Source organism: Platichthys flesus, chromosome 16 (genome assembly GCF_949316205.1).
Source record: "Platichthys flesus chromosome 16, fPlaFle2.1, whole genome shotgun sequence".
Taxonomy (NCBI): Eukaryota; Metazoa; Chordata; class Actinopteri; order Pleuronectiformes; family Pleuronectidae; genus Platichthys; species Platichthys flesus.
The window spans coordinates 3,847,185-3,867,972 of NC_084960.1; the positions used below are offsets into that span (position 1 = coordinate 3,847,185).

At 45.4% G+C, this 20,788-nt stretch overlaps 1 protein-coding gene across 4 annotated transcripts; it reads left to right on the top strand.

Annotated features, from left to right (window-relative positions):
* The first annotated feature begins 1,536 nt into the window (after nt 1-1,536).
* Nucleotides 1,537-18,276, top strand: LOC133970689 (myocardin-related transcription factor A-like). Of its 4 annotated transcripts, none has more exons than XM_062407701.1 (18): nt 1,538-1,687; nt 1,949-2,014; nt 5,933-5,988; nt 6,973-7,048; nt 7,165-7,323; nt 10,155-10,315; nt 10,597-10,713; nt 11,213-11,275; nt 11,362-11,546; nt 11,730-11,904; nt 12,219-12,474; nt 12,665-12,801; nt 12,982-13,890; nt 13,984-14,136; nt 15,402-15,554; nt 15,682-15,762; nt 16,309-16,354; nt 16,450-18,276. In XM_062407701.1, exons 2-18 carry the CDS (start codon nt 2,008-2,010, stop codon nt 17,007-17,009), a joined length of 3,294 nt encoding a protein of 1,097 aa, XP_062263685.1. In that variant the 5' UTR covers nt 1,538-1,687; nt 1,949-2,007; the 3' UTR covers nt 17,010-18,276. The 4 variants fall into 4 exon arrangements, with proteins under 4 accessions (XP_062263689.1, XP_062263685.1, XP_062263686.1 ...); XM_062407702.1 differs by having other exon boundaries at nt 15,405-15,554; XM_062407704.1 differs by having other exon boundaries at nt 11,766-11,904.
* Nucleotides 18,277-20,788: the final 2,512 nt, after the last annotated feature.

Consider the following 20,788-nt stretch of genomic DNA (forward strand, 5'->3'; position numbering starts at 1 on the left):
TTTTGTTTATCCGCCTGCAGGAGCCAAAGCGTGAAACTACACCATCCTGCTTCAGCCGCATCGCCGATATCAAAGGGACGGGAATGTTTTTATCTGAGGCTTCTGTAGGACGCAGAGAGGGGCTGTCTGCAGATTCTGCACCAGAGCCTGATCTCAACATTTCCAATGGAAATGTGGGCAAACGCTCAAAACACTGGGTCACACACATTGTTTTCAGTTGAAGGAGAGAAAGCAGCTTGAAAGGATGAAGAAGTTTGATGAACGGTTGAAGCTGAATCTGGAGAGGAGACAGGTTTTGATTCTGTCATAGTGAATTTATTCCATTTCATGTGATCTCAAGCCTCCGAGTCACTGAATCACCTTCTGTCTTGATGTGTAGAAGAAATCGAAACCGGCTGGTAACCCTCTCTTAGCTGTGAGAAGCTGAGCTATCAAACAATATGATGTCAAAGCAGCTGAAATCACATTTTATCGACCAAACCCTCCTACATGACGTGAAAGGAGTTCTTAGTGTCAAACGGAAAAGATCGCACATCTTTGCAAGTCCAGCTCTGCAGGAGAGTCTCTGCCTCCTTCAGCTCATTGTTTTGGTTTTCAGGCCTGAGACTGAAACGTGTTCGCAGACAGACAAATTGAACGACTGGCTGGAGAACATAGTGAAGCATTAAGCACATATTTCTACCAGGTGAGAGAAAAACAGAGACCAGGTACAACTGAATACTACTGTTTTTGTGTTATTAAGATGTAGTATCAGATCAAATTATTATTCTTATTAATTATTGCTTGTCCTGGAAGTTGTTTGTGTATCAAAGTTATTTTTCAATCTCAATCATATCAATTATTTGCTATTTCTTGTCCATGATGCTGATTTTTCGGGTTCAAATCCTGAAGATAATCATGTGAAATGTGCGTTTGTTGGATCTGAACTGAACTCACTTCTGATGGAGTGACAACATGTCGCAGGAACGCTGCGCTGGGGAAAGACGAGCTCCGGTTTGAATGTCACTTGGGTTCGATGACTTCAGGCCACAAGGTCCAGCAGTTAATTCTGACTTTATGGATTTGTCCTTTTCACATCAGCTCCGATTAAACATAATGAGGGAGTGAAGTTTGTACCTCGGTTCAAATGAGACTTAAGTGGATACGAGAGAGGTTTACACACTTGAACTGTGTTATTAGGAACTGTCACTTATTGACTTCAATTCTGATTACATGACGCAGATAGAACTGGAGGTCCAGGCCTCACACTTTCATCTTCAGTAATATGAAATATATACAGTATGTGGTGTGTCCATAAAGAACAAGCAGCGTGGCCTTTTCAAAATGTAAATGTCAGGAACCTGCAGGAGTTTAAGATTTTGTGCTGAATAATGAAAATGAATGAAAAGCAGGATAATTAAGGTCCTCTTCAAATGTCTTTCTGTTATCTCAAACTATTCTGATGTGTTTCTGCAGTGTGACTTCATCAGCTCCTCGACACAGGAAGCTGTTGGTGTGTCCGTCTCTGCGTGTGTTTCAGACACAGGAAGCTGTTGGTGTGTCCGTCTCTGCGTGTGTTTCACTTCCCTTCGCAGCGTGAGACACAACTTGTGAGCGTCTTCTCTCAGAGGATCTCAGATTTGATCACCAGCAGCAAACCGATAGCATCCTCCCTGCCGAGCGGCTCCACTGCAACACTTCAACATTAGTACTTACTTTTACTGCCTCGATATTTCATTCGCAGACTTTTTTATTTGACGGTTTTTTCCCTTTTTTGTTAAACTTGCATCTAAGTTACGAGCATTGTGTTTCTGTGGCTTCCTGTGCCAGGGACCTGTCAGAGGGAAGATGTGGGTTTGATTTGATGATGTAATGACGCTCTCCATTCGTTCTGTAGTGACTGTCTTCTTCTTCTTCTTCTTCTTCTTCTTCTTCTTCTTCTTCTTCTTCATTCTTTGTCTGCCTTCAGTTCTCCAGCTGAAGCTGCAACAGAGGAGGACGAGAGCAGATCTGATCAACCAGGGAATCATGCCACGTGAGTCCACAGCAAAGTATTATGAAGAAACGTGAAATATGAAGTATAATGTGAAATGTATGTTAACATTTAAAATCTATATTTAGCCCGAGTACTCACCAATTCAGATCTGCACAACTTGAAGACAATGTGTAATAGAGCACGATGACAAAAGTTTGTCCCTAAACAAACTCTGACATAGAACATGCAGTTTATGGTTGAAGTTGTTTAAACAAATATGTATTCCAAAATGAATGGGGGGCGGGGGCGGGGGGGTCACATTTACATGTTTTAACACATGAAGTGTAAATTTAGAAAAATGAAGTTGGATTTTCCAGCCTTGCACAACGTAAAGTAATTATTTAAAATGTCGGCTAATTATAAAAAATACCATCAACACTACATAGCAGAGAGTGATGTATTGAAATAATTGGTTTTATATAACCAACTAGCTATTCCAAAGGAAAACCAGGTTACAATGACAAAGGAATAAATCAGGATTCAAACCGTGTCTGGAATCATAAGAATAGATTTATTCAAGATTAAAGAACAGAAGAATTTTCAACATGTAAAATGAGAACAGAGCACACTGCTGATGAAATATGCAAACCTAATTGTGTGTACTGCAGATGAGGATTTGTGTTTCAGCTATTTGAGATAATAACTAAGTCTTAGCCTCAATAGCAACGACATAATATCATAAGCATCTCTCAGTATAATGAGAAGCAATTCAATATTCTGCCAAAACAACAATAAAACAAAACCTCGGGGGGTTGATTGAATGCAGACGGAACACGTTGCCTTCCTGAGCAGAGCAGAGTGAACAGATGAACACCTGTAAAGCAAACTGAAAGAGAAGCTGAGGTTTTGGGTTCTCGTATCGTCTGTGAGAATCTGTCGTCTCTCTCCAGCTCTAGCTTCATCGTTTGCCACACAGCAGTCACACAAAGGATTTGTGGTTAAGACGGGGCCAACGTCTGAGGCAGTCAGAGAGTTTCAGTCTGCAGGGTGAAGTCAGGCGAGGTCATATGTCAGCATCAACATCCGTTTACTGCATTTTATCTGATTCAAAGATTTTCCATTGTAGCCTCAGACTGGTTTAGTTGTGTTTTATATTCCTGTGGCCCAACATGAGGGAAGTCGGTGTAACATGCTTTACCACAACCTCTTCATTAGAGGCAGCTCATCACAGCAGCAGCACGAAGTTCATAGTTAATCTCACACCACTGTGTGTTCATTCATTTGTTCTCATGTCCGCACACAGTCACTGTTCTGTCCCGGGCATCTTATCTGCAGGTGTAAGATCTGTTCTGGTGCTGAATGCTTTAATAAGCTGCTGTATTTTACGCTCTGCATCACAAATGCATGCTTCCCCTTTCCTATATGTGTGTCTATATATACATATATATATATATATATATGTATAAAACCATTGCAATACAAGAACCAGCTCTTATCTTCGTACACAGGCAGCATGAATAATGAGCTCGGCTCAGACCTCATCTGGCCACAGAGCTCCGTTAGTGTGAAAAGATGCAAAATGAAATCTACCTCGTCAACAAAGAGGAAAACTCTCCCATTGAGTCCCTTCGGAGAGAGAGAGAGAGAGAGAGAGACAGAGAGGGGCACTGAGAGCAGGAAGCAAGTTGCTTTCATGAAGTAAAACTACTTAAACTGCTGATCAGTTTTATTTTCATTCTTATTTATAGTAAAAAATACTATTTTAGGTCTAAGAGCAAATAACAAACTACATTTCCCCTTGTTTAAGTCTTCTTTCCTCTTTACTGTTGGCTTCAGTCAAAATACTCTCTTCCATATGTGTCTGGTCCTCACTCCTCCTTTCATTAACCTATATTCTCTTACCTCCCTGTTTCTTTAATCTATAACTTTCCTCACATTCTTCCCATTTTCTGATGACTTCAGTAAACGTTACACTCCTTCACCTTTGAACTCTCTCCGTTCCTCTGGCTGTCTCTTCATCTTTTGTCCATCTTGCACTTCATCGTGCATTTGTCGTCAGAGTACGTCATGAACCCACATCCTCTCCATTCCTTTCATAAAGCTTCACACTACACCTCAGAGGAACTCCTGCTGCTCTAGTTTCACAAACTGTCACCGTTTCTCTCTCTCTCTCTCTCTCTCTCTCTCTCTCTCTTTCACATGTATTTGCTCTATTCTTTCCTTTCTCAAATCGGCTCAGCACAATTCCTGCTTCACTGGAGCTTCTGATTCTTCTCCTCAGACGACTCTGATAGAGCTGAGGAGTTCTGTTTGTTATTCATGATAATCATTCATAATGAAAACTGGCTGGTTGTTGACTGTCTGCACGCACGTTGGGTTTTGTGAGGCTGTGGCGTGTGGTTGAGAAGTGTGATTCCCTGCCTGTATACTATTCTCAGAAAAACACCCTGCATAAAGACAAAAAGAGATTCATCACTTTAAACAGGTGGTCAAACTTTAAGGCTCAAAATTTTTTGCGTTTACTTAAAATAGGTTTGTTTTAAAAGCCCCAAAAATGTACTTTAAGCAGAGAAGAGTATTTTAAACAAGAGTACATCAGTTTAAAAGTGGAGGACTAAACTTAAACTGACGAGCACCACAGGAGGAAGTGAAGCAGATCCCAGAGTTTAAAGGCCGGCCATGCTGGTTAACTTTCGCTGGATGGCAAGAAGCCATGATGGAGCCACTCATGCACATAATGGGGTCTTTTCTCCCTGACCTCCTCCCACCAATCTCTATTTCCTCCCCTTCCTTTGCCCTTCGGCCTGTTGTTCCATTTTTCTTCCAGCTGCCTCTCTCCATTTATCTCCGCTCCCCGTCTTCCTTAAATTCGTTTTTTCATGATTCTCCGTCCTCTTCCTATCCATTTCAATCATTTTCACTTTTGTCTCAGCTGTTCGAAAAACCTTACTCAGTGCTCATCCACCCCGTCCACGCTGCCCCTCCGCTCCACTGATCGTTTCCTGTGTAGCTGAGTGATGGGCAGGTTCTCACACCCACAAGGAGGCCACTCGAACCCACTGTGGACGGGTGAGAGGTCTCGGGGGGGGGGATGGATGTCCCCAGGGTGTGCACGAGGGAGTGTGTACCAGCAGGGTGACAGTGCTCAGCGACGTGAACTGAGGCTTGAGCAGGTACCAGCAGCCTTGCCCCCGGGGGTTGCTAACCTAGTCCCACCACAGATGTGTGTGTGCAGCCTCTGCATGTGTGTGTACATGTACGTGCACTGCAGTGGAGTCAAAAGTGTTAAGCCTGCTCCTCATATCTTCACTGGTCAGTGTTTCAATGGAAAGTGTTTTAATTTCTGACCTGATGTTCAGCAATTACAACATGCATCTAGTTTGGTTGACATTCAGTCAGTAGCTTTAGTGATAGATATCCCAGCGTGTGGCCAAAGTCTTCTTACTCGTCTCGTCTGTAGGTTTAAGAGGATTACACTGAGCTGAAGTCGTGGTTATGAATCATACAGTGATCACCCAGTATGGATGTGAACATTAGGCATGTGCAGTGTCTGAGTAATTCCTGGGTTTTTGCCTAATCATAAGGCTACAGGAGCATATTCCATAAATGCCTCTGCTCTAGAGAGGCTCATTGGACGGGCGGACATCTTGTTAGTCTTCCTCCTTGACCTTGTACGGTTTGACCCTTTTGAAGTGTCTGGTATAGGAACCACTGCGAAGGCCAGTGTGCACTTTATTCTAAGACCCATGAGCGTGTGATAGATAGTTCACTGGAATGGTTCTCACATGTGAGAAAGGAAAAGATTTGTCGATAAAAGAGCAATAATCCTCACGATCAGTATTCAAACTGCACCGAACCTGAACTGTAGCCGCAAAGAGCCATTCAGCTCTCCATTTCCAGTGGAATGAATGTTCACACCAGCCATTAATGCTCTCTCCTTCTCTCCCTCTCTCTCTCTCTCCATCTTTATTCCTCCAGCACTGAAAAGTTCAGCGGCCTTCCACGAACAGAGGCGGAGCTTGGAACGAGCACGGGTGAGCTTAAGTCATGGATTAAGTTAAATAGTTGAAATGATTAGTTATAGTTAAAATAAAGTGTTAAATGAGAAATGGAGAAAAACAAACAATAATGCATAAATGGGGATTAGACATTGTTAATCGTCAGCTAAAATAAATAGATAAGGTTGGCTAAAAGCCCCCCCCCCCCCAGCTCCTAGGCCCACGTTGTTCCTGCACAGATCATATTTTAATACCAAGTCTTGTGTTGATAGTTTGCTCTGATCCCCCCCCCCCTCCTCCTGGGGGCCCGGCTGCATATTACAGCACACACTGCGCTCGCCCGTCACACATAAAGGAGAGAGAGTGACTGTCGGATCTTTGAAAACATCAGAGCTGTCGCGGGCTTTCCCTTCTTTCTGTCAAGGGGGTTTTCTTCCACACGAGCAGATCAGTCAGTCACTCGTCAGACAGACAGACAGACAGACAGACAGACAGACAGACAGACAGACAGACAGACAGACAGACAGACAGACAGACAGAGAGACAGAGAGACAGAGAGACAGAGAGACAGAGAGACAGAGAGACAGACAGACAGACAGACAGACAGACAGACAGACAGACAGACAGACAGACAGACAGACAGACAGACAGAGAGACAGAGAGACAGAGAGACAGAGAGACAGACAGACAGACAGACAGACAGACAGGCAGACAGACAGACAGACAGACAGACAGACAGATGGCAGAGAGTCAGGTAGAAAGGGAGAACAATAGGTCATTAATTGATGTAAAGAAACCAGCTAACAGACTTTTTATTGTCTTATTTAAATTCCCTAATCCACCTTCTTACATCATAAATCCCAATTTAACCCCTAGTCAATAGTAATAAATGAGTTTTAATAATTAGTGCCAAAAGAAAACCAGGTGTGATGAACCAGATTGAATGTTCATGAGGAAACAGATTATGTAAAGATAATAATGTAGTGTGAATATAAACCATCTATTCCTCTCTGTCTCCAGACTGAGGACTATCTCAAGAGGAAGATCCGGAGTCGACCGGAGCGAACAGAGCTGATCAGGATGCACATCCTGGAGGGTGAGAGCTGCAGAGCGCCCCCTGCTGTTTGGAGCTTTGGCTCAGCTCGACTAACAACTTCTAATGATGTTAAACATGATGTCAAACATTTCTACACTTGTGTGTTTGGCTTCCAGAGACGTCAGCGGAGCCGTCGCTGCAGGTCAAGCAGCTGCAGCTGAAGAGAGCTCGACTCGCCGACAACCTGAACGATAAGATCTCCCATCGACCGGGGCCCATGGAGCTGATTCACAAAAACATCCTGCCTGTTCACTCCATCATTAAACAGGCCATAGGTCAGTGCTGCCTTCATCACCAGGTGCCAGAAAAACAAAACCTTAGGAATTATTACAAAGCTACTGTGGGGCATCCAGACCTCTGAGTCTTGATTTGTTGGGTTGAGTTTCTCTCAGCTCTCTGCGTTGCTCATATGCAAGTCTTTTAGGTGGCTGCACACAGAACCCAGTTAAAATCATCCCGTCAACGTGTGTCAGCCGTAACAACCCTCATTTCACAGTTGCCAGCTTGTTCGTTGCTTTTTCTGCCCTCTAGTGGCCAATAAATTCTGAATTCACCCTTAAATAAAATCCCCTCTGTATAAGCTGCAGAGGAGGGTAAACAAAATAAATAATAAGATTTTAAATGTGCAATATATCACAGCACACCTACACTGTGAGGCTCCTGACAGGATGTCCCTCCTGGTCCTCTCCTCCAGCTTTTATGAACACACTGATGTTTCCTCTCTGATGCCTCAGCTGTGCACCCACACACACAAACACGCACACACACACACACAAACATGCACCCACACAGTTGCCTCGTCACACACAGTTAACACACAGACACACACATATTAACATCCAACATACACTGCAGTGCGACGCTTCCTGCTCCGGAACAGCCGCTGCTGTGGGTTTGGAAAGGTTAAAGTAGGATAAAGTAAATCATGCATGGCCTCTCGTCTCTGCCTGACAGATGCAAAGTTGAGACGTCTCTCCCTCCTCTGCTGTCAGCTTTAAATAGCCACGCTGGCTGCTACCATGACACATTATCTTTTATTAGGAGAATTAGATACTAATTGAAGCGTAGAGAGTCTGAATGAGAGGTGATTTCTCTCGGATGTAATATTATGACAGGTATAATGACTTCATTTACGCTTTGATAATAAAAGAAACGTAGGGGCCAGTACTTAGGAGGCTTTCACATCCACCTTGTTTGGTCCAGAGCTTCAGACTTTGCAGTTTAGTCTGATCCTAAATAAAAGATGTGTCAAATTATAGTCCGACCAGAAGAGATGGTCTCAGTGCTAATGACTAATATCAGGAAGTTGAGACGGCATTAAACAGTAGAAGAAGAAGAAGATGATTCAAAGACAACAGATCCTATTTCAGTTTAGCTTAGTTAGCGAATGCAAAAGTAAAACTGACAACAGGTCGGGTGCAGGTCGGTCTTCAAACCAACAACTTTCAGAACAGGTGATGACGACAGGACATAACGTATGTGGTACAACAACAGTCCTAGATTCCTTTATTGTGATATGAACAAAGACGTGAATCTCTGTCGGAACTTTCAGGTGTGAAAACTAATCTCACATCCGAGGATGAGATAAGAGACGTCGAGTCCAGCTGCTTGATCGATGTGCGGGGGGGAAGGTTGCTGAGATTCAATAAGATACCGACTCAGTGGATTATCCGTCACTGTCAGCGTGTCTCAATAAACACAATTGCATTATCACAAGTTGCAGCAGGAGCTCTGGGGACACGGATGTTACACAGAGTTAACACGCAGTGACACACACATGCAGACACGCACATGCAGACACACACACGTTGGCACAGCGCATCGGTGGGGAAGTCATCACAGTATTAGATCAGAGGGAATTAAATCTGCCCCCATGTTGTCTTTTCATCATCGCCTGCTGATGGTACACTAATGGCCAGTGGTGTACTTTACATAACCGTCTGCTGTGGCCCACGGCAGCTCCAACATCCAGCAGGGGAAGGAAAGTCTTTACTCCAGTCCAGGGGATCCTAGCAGGTGGCTTTGCTCCCTAATCCCTGTAAAGACTCAGAAGTCTGCATAGTAATGAATTGATTATATCAGATCCCTTTGGGGGGGAAATTATTAGGAGAACTGTGCTTTGATTCTTTTCCATGCATATTTAGATTTCTCGCACACTTTTCATATATTGTATATTTCAGTTGAACAATGGCTGAGTGAAGAGTTAATGCAGTCACAGCACAAATGACCCGACCTGTCCTCGTTGTCCGTTAGAGAGACGCCATCACGTTAAAAAACTCGTATGAATGAGGTGGCTGGATTAATGTGGCTGCAGATGGAGAGTGAATGAGATCCCTGAGATAGAGCTGAGCTCATCCGGGCCGCAGCGTGGACGACAGAGCAGATATCATCTCATCCTGCGCACGCTGGCTTCCAGGGCCGTGACGTGAATGCAGACACAAGAAGTTTTTTAAGTCGCTCTGCAGCTGCCGTCACACTCTGTTCGGGGATAAACGCTCCGGGGGACGTTTCTGGAGCAGCCACTGGAGAATAAGCTTGTGGTGTGAGGAGCTTGTTGTAGTATTTCACACAGTCAGAGGAGCATTAACACACACACATGCAGGGACGTGTCGCTGGTTCTAACAGAGGAGATAATTTATCCACAGCAGTGCATTAGTTCACTGGCACAAGGCTGACGATGTGGACTCTGGATCGACACCTGTCGAAAGAACGTGGTTTAGGTCAAAGAAGAACATTTTACATTTGGGTGTGGGATTGTGAGATATGGCTTTTTTACATCTCCACATATATCCCAGGGAACAAAACATCGATCTGAATCTGATATCGTGCGTGCTCTTTGATGCAACTTGATTGAGTTAAGGGGGACTATTGGGCCGGGGGGGAAAACCAGGGGGGGGACACCGGCCCCAGTCGAAATCCAATTGATCCCTGAAGTGCTCCTGTCCTGTCATTAGTCTTTAAAATTACATGTGAAAATTAATTTGGAGCTGACAGATAAGATGGAATAATATTCATGGATGTTGGACATATACATATAATTGGCCCTCGACTTTGAAAAACTCTCCATCCACCATGTTCTTCCCTGTCTCCCTCTCCCCTCCCTCAGAGACACAGTTTCCAAAGGCTGCAGGTGATAACTCATCATGTGACATGGACAGCAGTGACAGTCTGTCCCCAGAACAGCCAGTAGGACAGGAGTCGCCTGCGGCCGTGGGACCCCCGCCCTCTCCACCAGACACCGAGATCTGCATCCCCTCTCCCACACAGGTACCAATCCTCTGGAGGGAAGACGGGGATGTGACTGACATGTCGTGTGTCATGGATGCTAGAGTGTAAAAATAGAGTGAATTCAGAGGACAAAGGGAAGTCGAGGAAGAATTCACTTTTGGAGCTCTAAAGAAATACTGCAGAGCCATATTGTGATGAGTGGTTTGGCTCGATTGGGTTCAGGGGGCTGTAGACGGGTGATGGGCCTGTTTGTAAGGCCATGATGAGGTAGTAGTCAAAGGTGGAGCTCAGTCCACTTCTGTTTTCATCTTGTGTATCAGGACCCTCCTTCAGCTCCTCGTCTACCTCTGCTCTCTGGACACCGACCCTCACTGAAGCTGACCACTGGGGTGACAGCACCATCTGCCCAGAGGATGGGTGTGGCCTCTCTCATCAGGGTAAGAGATTAATCAAACCTCACAGGATGAAAGGGCCTCACCTCTCAGTAATCTGTGCTCAGATATAAAGATGGTGTTTGTGTTGCTAACAGAACAGATGGAGTGTGATGTGACGGTTGTTGCACAACCTGAAACGTGTGAAGCAGAGCATGAAACATTTGCATCAGCCACAGAACATGAACAGCTGCTGCTCCTGTTAGCACCATGGGCCCATTGTCATGGTTCTACTGTCAACTCGTTTCCAGCTGCAGTGGAAGAGACAGGAATCTTTCTTTATAGTCGAGAGACATTAAAACATATGAGGTTTATCAGGTGGCCACACACACAACTCCAAATGCATTCACCTTTCAACTTTTAAAGGATTGTGTTATTTGTGTTAACTGCTTGCTGCAATGCCCCAAGTGGTAGAAAAGGTATTAATACTGCTGCACTGTGTCATATTACAAACAAAAGTTTATGTTTACAATGATCAACATCACTTCTTCTTTTCTTGTTCCAGACTAAACCAAACTCTGACCGCTCCGCCCAGAGGCACAAGAAACCAAAGGACAACCAGCCAAAGGTAGATTTCTGTTCCCGTGTTTAGACCTTAGAGTTATTTACCTTGAATAACGATTTGTGACGCTGTTCATTATGTGTTTAATCCAGATAAAGAAGTTAAAGTACCATCAGTACGTCCCTCCTGACCAGAAGGGAGAGAAAGAGCCTCCTCCTCCATTGGACTCGTCTTATGCAAAGATCCTGCAGCAGCAGCAGCTTTTCCTGCATCTCCAGATCCTCAGTCAGCAGCAGCAGAACTACAACTACCAGGCCATCCTGCCAGCTCCACCCAAGTGAGTGTGGACTAGGATCTCAATATGAGGAAAAAGAGCCACTCTGTTCTGCTCTTTAGTTTAATATCATCTCAGAATCTGAGGTGGTGCAAAGGTTTTATTTGCATAAGCTGTAATTGTTTAAAGGCTGAAAAGATCACCCTCCTGTTCCTGCCTCTGCCTGCTCCCCCCCCCCCCCGACAGACCTCAGAAAAATCTGTCTTCCTCCTCCGACTCCAGGACCACCTCCTCCCCGTCACCGCCTCTCGCTGCCCCCCCAGCTGCCCCCTCTGTCCAGGGCCGTCACAGCGATCAGAGTTCAGCTCCTTTTGATGGGACACAAGCAGGATCTCTACCTCCAAACCTGGATGAGATGAAGGTTAGATCATGTTTCTCCTCATCACCCAAACTCTGAAACATGTGTAGAATCAACAGGTCTCTGCTGTGAGGCGATAACAGGTGGATCGAACGTGATTTTGTGAAATATTCTTGTTGACATAGCAAAGCGGCCCGTTAGCTCAGAGCCGACAAAGAGAGAGACAGTGACAGATTATTCTGTCTTTATTTTATATCTCCTCCTCCTTCTCCTTTAATCCTTTGCAATTTTCCTCTCATGTTTCATCCTCATCTCTTCACTTCTTATCGCTCTCATCCCTCGTTCTCTACTTCTCTTTCACTCCCTCTCCCCGTCAGGTCGTGGAGCTGAAGTCCCAGCTGAAGCTGCGTAGCTTGCCAGTCTCCGGCACCAAACCAGGCCTCATCGAGAGGCTGAAGGCGTACCAGGAGCTGAACGGAGGCAGTGGCACCACCCCCTCTCTGACAGCAGGGGGTAACACAAGGCCGGGGGCGGAAGGAGCAGGAAGATCCTCCCGTCCTGCTGCAGCCGACAGAGCATCACAGCAGCAACAGATCCAGTGCTGCCGGGCATCCTCCCTGACGAGTCAGCTAGGTGACTTCAGAGGATTCCCACTGTGCCACACTGTGGTTTTTCCTTTTATCTATTATGTATTAGTCTTTGGGGGTAGAAAATAAATGTAGCAAACAATAATGACAGAGTATGATGTGTGTGTTGTTTGTTAAATCCCCCATTCATGATCTCTGTGTGACCGACGCATGTAACGCTTCCTCTCCCCCTGCAGCCGCTCCTCAGCAGCTTGTGACCTCCAGTGGTTCGGTGTCACCAGCACCACCCGTCTCCGTCAGCCTCTCTGACCACCCGCCGGCCACCAGCAGTACAGAGGAGTCCAGCGGCAACACTGGTGCTTTGGAGGAAATGGTGGGAATAAGCTTCACATGTGATCTGATGAACTAATCTTGTGTAACCACAGAAGCATCTTCACAGATGTTACTCATCTTACACGTTTGGATATTGAAAAATGAAACCAAGCCGTGACCTTGCTAGAACCATGGAGGTCAATGTCAGCTTTTATTTATCATATTCTTATTTTCTGTCTAGATGATGTCACCTCTCTCCCAGTCGGGGCTTCAGCCATCTTCAGCTCCTCACCTTCCAAAGACTATTAAACAAGAGTTCCCATTTTCCACCCCAGCTCCGTGTCAGTTCTCTCTAAAGCCAGCGTCCCGGCAGAAACACCGCCCGCTCCCATCAACTATCCCCACAGCTCCAGTACGGACTCTGGACAAAGACAAGATGCTGAAGGAGAAAGACCAGCAGATAGAGGAGTTGACCAGGATGCTGAGGCAGACCCAGAGGCTGGTGGAGTTGCTGAGGATGCAGCTGGAGCATAGGAACCGAGGAGCGCAGGTTTCTGAGCCTGTGGTTCTTCTAAGAGTAAAACAAGAACCTCCTGATAAGCCTGGTGTCCCCCTCACGTCGGGCCATCCTCCATTCCCCCCTCCAACATCATCTGCTCCATGTGACACTAGAGTCACAGTCAAACAGGAAGCCCCTGAGACGGAGGACGTGCAATCCCTAGACTCCCGTGGATCCAACTTGCAACCTCAGGAAGCACAGGAGCAAACTCAGCTGCACACGGAGCCACAGAACAAACAGGAGCATCGTGACTGTGTGCAGCAGAACGCTCTGCAGCGGGCCCAGCGGCACGTCGTTCACAGACTCCTGCTGCGGCAGCAAAACATCCACAACTGTCACCAGGCGCTGGAGAATCAACAGAAAGTTTCTCTGCAGAAAAAGAAGAAATCTCACAAACAGCAGCAGAAGCAACAGTCGAAACTAAATCAACAGACTCTAGTGAAAGAACAACTGAAGCCGCTGTCACAGCAGCAGCAGCAGCAGCAGCAAACAAAGCAGCCACAGCAAATCCAGATACACTCCAAGATACATGTGAAGCAACAACAGGTGCTAATACCAAAGAAACAACAGGTGCAGCAGCAGGCTCCACAGGTGAGGACGGGGGTCAGGTTCGAAGCTGTAAATAATATTTCGCACACTTACACCTAGATCTTCTTCCTCTAAATGTTTTTTGTTTTTGTGCAGGCGTCTCAAGGATCGTCCCTCTCTCTCCCGACCTGGTCAGACTCCACCGCGGCCCTGGTCACAGACGGGGAAGGAAACCACTTCCTGATCGCACTGAGCAATCGCATCACTGAGGCACCCGAGGGAAAAGCGACCAATCACAACACTCTCCAGGTGCATTACATCAATTGTGTGGTGTTTGTTGGTTCTTCCCGTGCATGTGAGGGTTTTCTCTGGGTTCTCCGGCCTCCTCCCACAGTCCAAGGTCATGCAGATTGGGGATTAGAGAGATTCTAAATTGACCGTGGGTGTAAATGTGTGTGAAGGATGGATTGTCTCTGCACGCTGGCGACCTCTCCAGGGGGTAACCCCGCCTCCCACCCAATGTCAGCTGGGATTGGCTCCAATGTAGTGCAGGGATATGATTGTACGATGATACGGACATATTAGTCTCCACTGGAATCATGTTTGAATATTGCATGGATCCCTGTGAGACTCCTCATCCTCAACCAAAGCCCGGAGCCTCCTCCCTCTTCTGAAGTGCAGCATCAGGCTGCTCTGTTAATGTGTCACTAACACAGAGACAGAAACATGAGTGAAAGAACTGCTCCAGTGAGTCTCAGGAAATGACTTGTGCTCTTTCACACAATGACAGCCGTCCTCGATAAGAGTGTCTGACTCCAGCCAGATGCTGATTATTATTGCTTTGCTAATTACTCTAATGACATCCTCCATTACTATGATTCATGTTGTTAATGGGGGGGGGACTCCGTCGCATCTCGGCTAGTTGGTGACGGTTTAGCACCGGTAGAAGAAGTTCTCTGCAGGAGAGAGCTGCACGGTGTGTGGGGGGGGGGTGAATCCCAACCCAGGGTACGTGGGTCAGGGGGTCGCTTCGGGGTTCATGGAGAAACTGTGGAGTTCCTCAACCAAGAGGAGAAAACTTACATAAACATATTGAGTCAGTTCTAACACCTGATCCCCACATTCTGACAGTGTGTACAAATGTATTTGTGTAATGGATAAATTGTGAAATACAGTATCTGATAAATGTTGTATTTTAAAAATAATGGGTGAGGGGTCACTATGGATAGATAAAGAACTGGATGAGTATAAATGTTGAAACCTTTAGCAGAAAATAAAAGTAATGGATGAGCAGTTTAAATATAAACCAAAAGTAAGTGGGTTAAATTAGATAATGGATGAATTAGAATTAGCTTAACTATTGGATAATGTTACAGATGCTGAAATTACTAAAGGTAATGGTTGAGTGGTGGAAACGTAAGTATATATGGTAAATGTATAGACAAATTAAAGGTCCAACACAAACCCAATTCAGTTAAAAGCAATAAAGCAACAGATACATTGATATAGTGACAAACATCCTCACTGTAAAACAAATGTGAACAAACGTCTTGTTTTTTCTTAACATGTAAAAGAAGGTAGAGAACAGAGGACCTCATGTGTCAGGGGACCGACCACAGCAGGGAGCCGCTCAGTGTGTGTCTGCCCCCCCCAGTCTGCAGCCCCACCTCCAGAACCAGGAGGCCGCTCCCTCGGGGGAAAACCTCCCATCACCTTCCTCTCACACGGTAAGTGATCTACCACATGGATAAACCTTCAAGGGGATTTCTAACTTCTCCCCAAATCCAACTTTTCCCATTATCTTGTCCTTGGAAAGTGAAACCTTTTTCTCTCATTCAATGTTTCTGTTTCCAGCTCAGCTCCAGTCTGGATGTTTTATTTAGTCGTCTGTCTCCAGCTTCTGTTCAGACGGCCGCCTCCTCGCCGGATGACAAAGTATGACGCACCACATGCTCCCAATGTGTCATTGCACAAATCAGCTGTTTTATGTAAACCTATACACACCCGGCTGCAAATGTTCATAATCATGATTTTAATGACTTTTGCCAGTTTGTTTTTATATTTATGGCTCCGCGCCGCTGACACCCGGTGGCCCACAGGTGTCAGGTTTTCCTGTTGATACTCTCCGTCTCATTCCTCTATCTCCAGAGTGCCTGAAGGATTTATTTAAATTAGTTTAACGCACAGTTGGACTCCAGGATAAACTGATTAGGGCCAAAGGTCAAAGTAACTATGACCTCATTCCCAACATCTTTTGACTTGGCCTTGAATATGATTTGATTAGATGTCAGAGGTGAAAGGTCATGGAACTGAAACTGCTCCGGTCAGCGGAGGCATCCGACCACAGAGAGCTAACTCTAGTTTTTGCTTTGGTATCCTTTGTATCGCGCATTTTATCACAACGTGCCACATCAAGTGCTCCTGTCATGCAGTAACACTTTGTGTGTGTGTGTGTGTGTGTTTGTGTGTCTCCCTCCTCAGCCTACAGAGCATGAAGATTTTATCGACATCATCTTGCAGGCAGGAGGTGAGACATGGTCCTCTCTGTTTGGTCTCATCCTGATCCGTCTCCCTCAGGTCGACACTTTGAAACATTCACATTCTCTGTGTTTCTCTTCATAGAGAAGTCGACCTCCTCCAACACAGCACCAGACTCGTCCCTGGACCGTCTCAGTCCAAACTCCCCAGCCTCCTCCCCCTCTCCCTCCCCATTCCAGCTGATGCTCTCTCCCCCCGTCTCTCCCAGCTGTGACACCCCCCCGCCCTCTGTCTCAGCGGGCTCCGAGCTTCAGACTCTGGTCGACGCCGCAGGAGAGGAGCCGCACTTCGGTAACACCGGGGGCGGACGCCTGGAGGACTTCCTGGAGAGCACCACGGGCAGGCCTCTCCTGGGGGTGGAGCCTGGAGGCCTGCTGACGCTGATCGACGACCTCCACAGCCAAATGCTGTGCACCCCCAGCATCCTGGACCACCCCCCGTCTCCCATGGACACCTTCGACATGGCCCCGGAGGAGGGGCGTGGCCTGGACAGTATGGATTGGTTGGACCTCACGATGGGGGGGGGGACGGGGGAGGAAAGCACCGCGCTCGCCCCGCTCGGCCCCGACACTCCCCCTAGTATCTTCTCCACAGACTTCCTGGACAGTTGTGACCTGCAGATACACTGGGACTCCTGCCTGTAGCATGTATGTGTAGCATCAGCACACAGACACACACATGGAGCTGATTGCCAAGCTTCAGTTTTTGATGAAAGCACTTATCTCTGCATTTTTACACACGTTTGCTTTATTGAACCCTCAAGCACTTTGACCTGTATTTCACTCACACACTGCAGTATTGACCGCATACAAGTATTAGGCAGGTCCTACATGTGTACTCACTTACATATTATATCTACTTAGATATAGATCTGGACCCGATCTGTGCTGAGGCTCTTTAAACTGGGGTCATGTACCCACAGACAAATCTACCTGAGGATACAGGCGCCATGTTGATGTGGAAAGGTCAATCTGTTTATTTGACCTTTGTCTAATTAGAATGCAAACTCGTCCTTCGCTGCCTTTCGTAGTAAAGAAAATCCATATTTGACAACTGCAGGAGAAAGATATCGGTAATCGATGAGATTGGGTCAAAGACTGATTTCCCTGCAACACAACTGTGTAAATAGGTTGTTTGTAGACGAGCTGCCATCCAGAATTTAAAAATATTTAAAAACATATGAACAGTGGGAGAAATTAAGCTAATTAATTGATTTGACATCATTCTGGAGGACAAAAGACATGACGTATTTAAAGAAGTGATCTAATCAGAGTTTGTGTTTCATTCACAACACAACTTTTTCCAAACAACTGTTATGCAGAAGGTTTTATGCAGCTGTCACCAGTGCATCAGGTACTGAGGTGACGGATGGTGACTCTCTATTTTTGCAGAATCACAGAGAGAACATTACATTGATATTTAAAGTGTTTTCAGAGTATTTGTCAGAGAAGGGCCCTTTAATATGTCACATGCAGCCAACCGTCTTAATTTCTCAAATGACATTATTCTCCTGCATTCTATGAACATTATAAACACGTGCACACATTTCATATTTATATATTTTATGTATGAATGTCTTTGCTATGACGACCTCTGAATGTAAACATGTGGGACTGGTTTGTGCACATGATGTAGAATCTGCATCTATATTCACAACACTGAGTGTTACTGCTTTAGAGCCTCACTGTCGTTTCTCTGTTTGCACTTAATAATCAAACAGTGTCATATAAAAGGGAAGGGACTGAACACAGTTTGATTAAATACCTTCATATTAAGGTATTTGTCATATTTTTAGTTTTCATGGTGATAACTGGCTGTCCTGTACTGTATCAGTACTGTGGCCACTGAGGATTTTATTTCCCTCTGAGATTTTACACTGATAATTAGGCACTAAAGATTTATTATAAGATACATTTGTTTGTATAGTTTTTTTTAATCTATACACAAGAGTGTAACACTCTGTGTATAGGTTGGTGTGAACTGTGACTACTTGTATATATTTAGACGCAGCTAACGTGCTGTTAGCCTCTTGAACATGTTATCTAAAATGTGCCTTTAGAGAATTGATTCAGTTGTCACTTGGACTCAAAGAGGAAAATTATTAGATTTCATTAGGCCAAGGTCAAAGGTCATAATAAGTAAGTCCAAATATGGTCAATTAAACTACTGGTTGTTGGAGGGGAGGCAAAAAACCTCAGGGCAGTTATTATATCATCAAATAATCAGACACTGGTTGTTACTGGTTTTGTGAACCTGTGATAAATGGCTGATTTATAAAATAAAACTGAATAATGTTTCACGAGGCCTTTGTTTTGTTTGATGCTGAAGAAGCTGATGACATTGAACTACAAAGCTGAACATCACTAAATGCTGATCTAGCTGCTTATCTCTGAAGATCAATAAAAAGCACAAACGGACACAAAAGACACACAACCCGACGCTGCTATAAACCCACATAGGAGCAAGCACTACAACACTGTCACATTGATTTACAAACGTTTCCTTCAACCTTCAACATTGACCTTAACCCTAATCTCAGCCTAACCTTCAGCCAAGTCCTCACATTAAAGTGTAATCACTTATCCTATGGGGACTTTTTAATCTGGTGACTGTGTAAACTTATTCATGGCCTCACAACATGAGTAATGCAACCACACGCACACACACACACACTCACACACACACATTTGGGTGGATAAAATGTGCTTTTAGCAGGAGGATGACAGGAATGACGACAGGGTTACAGCTCTGGGGCGAGGGAGCAAAAAACACCCCCCCCCCCACACACACACACACAAACACACACACACACAAACGACTCAACACAAAAATCTTTCTACATATAACAAGCAAAACAGTGTTCGTTGTCAAACCAGGACCTGTTGGGCTGATCTGAAGCTGTTAATGGGGGGAGCGGAGGATGCCAGACTGACATGTACTCCACTGAACCTGAAAACAAATGTGTGTGTATGTGTGTGTGTGTGTGCGCCTGTGTGTGTGTGTCAGTCAGACCCGGCGTCACGAGAGGTCGTTGGAGGACGCGGCTCCCTCGGTTGTATTTCTGACCCTTCTGTGTAGGACATGGCCACGAGCAGCCGCCTGCTGGTTGGACAGGCATTCGTTCATGAATTCACACGACCAGCGGGACCATCCTCCCTCTTCTTCTTCTTCATCTGATTCTCATGTTGATGTTATTTTGCTTCGAGGGCATCACACGGTTAAATCAACGACTTTAAATTAATGACAACAAAATTGCTCCCTCGCAATATTTAACAGCCCCGTTAGTCACTGCATGCTGGCGCCAGGCCTGGTGTGTGTGCTGTGTGTGTGTGTGTGTGTGTTGTGCATGAGGATGACAGTCATGAGCACAGATATAATATCTTCTGATATTAATGTAAAACCACTAATCCTCCTCAGTCCAGTTAAATATGTCACATCAGCCGCGTTAGTGCTTAGAAACGTCCACGGCTTAAATCAGCTGTCCTGCTATTTTGATGAAATCTCAAGTGTAAGATAAAGGCTACAAAGAGTCGCATGCAAACACCCACTTCTTCATTGATCTACACAAACACACACACACACACAAAATACATTGCATTTGCATTTCGACAGCCTGAAGTCATTCTGCAGAAACTTTGATGCATCTGAGCTGAACAGTGGGGGGGTCCAGTGTTTGGTGTGGAGGCAAATAGCAACACAAAGAATCACAAGTATGCACAGTAAAAAAATAACTGAAGTAAACAGGGATTTATAAAAGTGCACACACACCCACATGCGAGAGCTTAACTCCCAGAAAAACAGTTACATCTTAAAGATACAGGGAGTATAGTTAAGAACTCTGCAGTTTTCACTTGTTTGTGTGAAGCTAAACCGTTACTCAAATGTTATTACTATGAAAATCTATAGTTACATTGACTTCCTCAGGATCCGGCTCTGAGAAGAAGAACTGAGCCGCCATTCAGACTCCGGTGCCGACCAAAACAGCCGAGTCCACCTCAAAACACACAATCAACCACGCTCTCCATCTGTGGTGGTGACTAGGCCGGGAGAAGCTGGGATGTGAAAGCGCCCACGGAGCCGGGGGGGTGAGGTGACATCGGCTCTGTTGCTGCTCCTGATTAGATGTGACAGTCTTTTGAAAGCTCGGGTTATTTCAGACCAAACATCATGACACCTCTGCCGTGGATGAGAGAGTGAAATTAATTTGTGGTGAGCAAGAGGGTGGGGGAGAATATCTGGCTTCTGAAGCAGCCTCCTTTCAAGCTGAGAGAAGAAACACATGTAGGATGAGAGGAGCAAGAGGAGGAAGAGGAGGAAGAGGAGGAAGAGGTGGAAGAGGAAGAGGAGGAAGAGGAGCCTACAACATATATTCTTAGAGAAATCCACAAGGTCAAAGCAGCTTCACTCCAGATGACAGATAGTA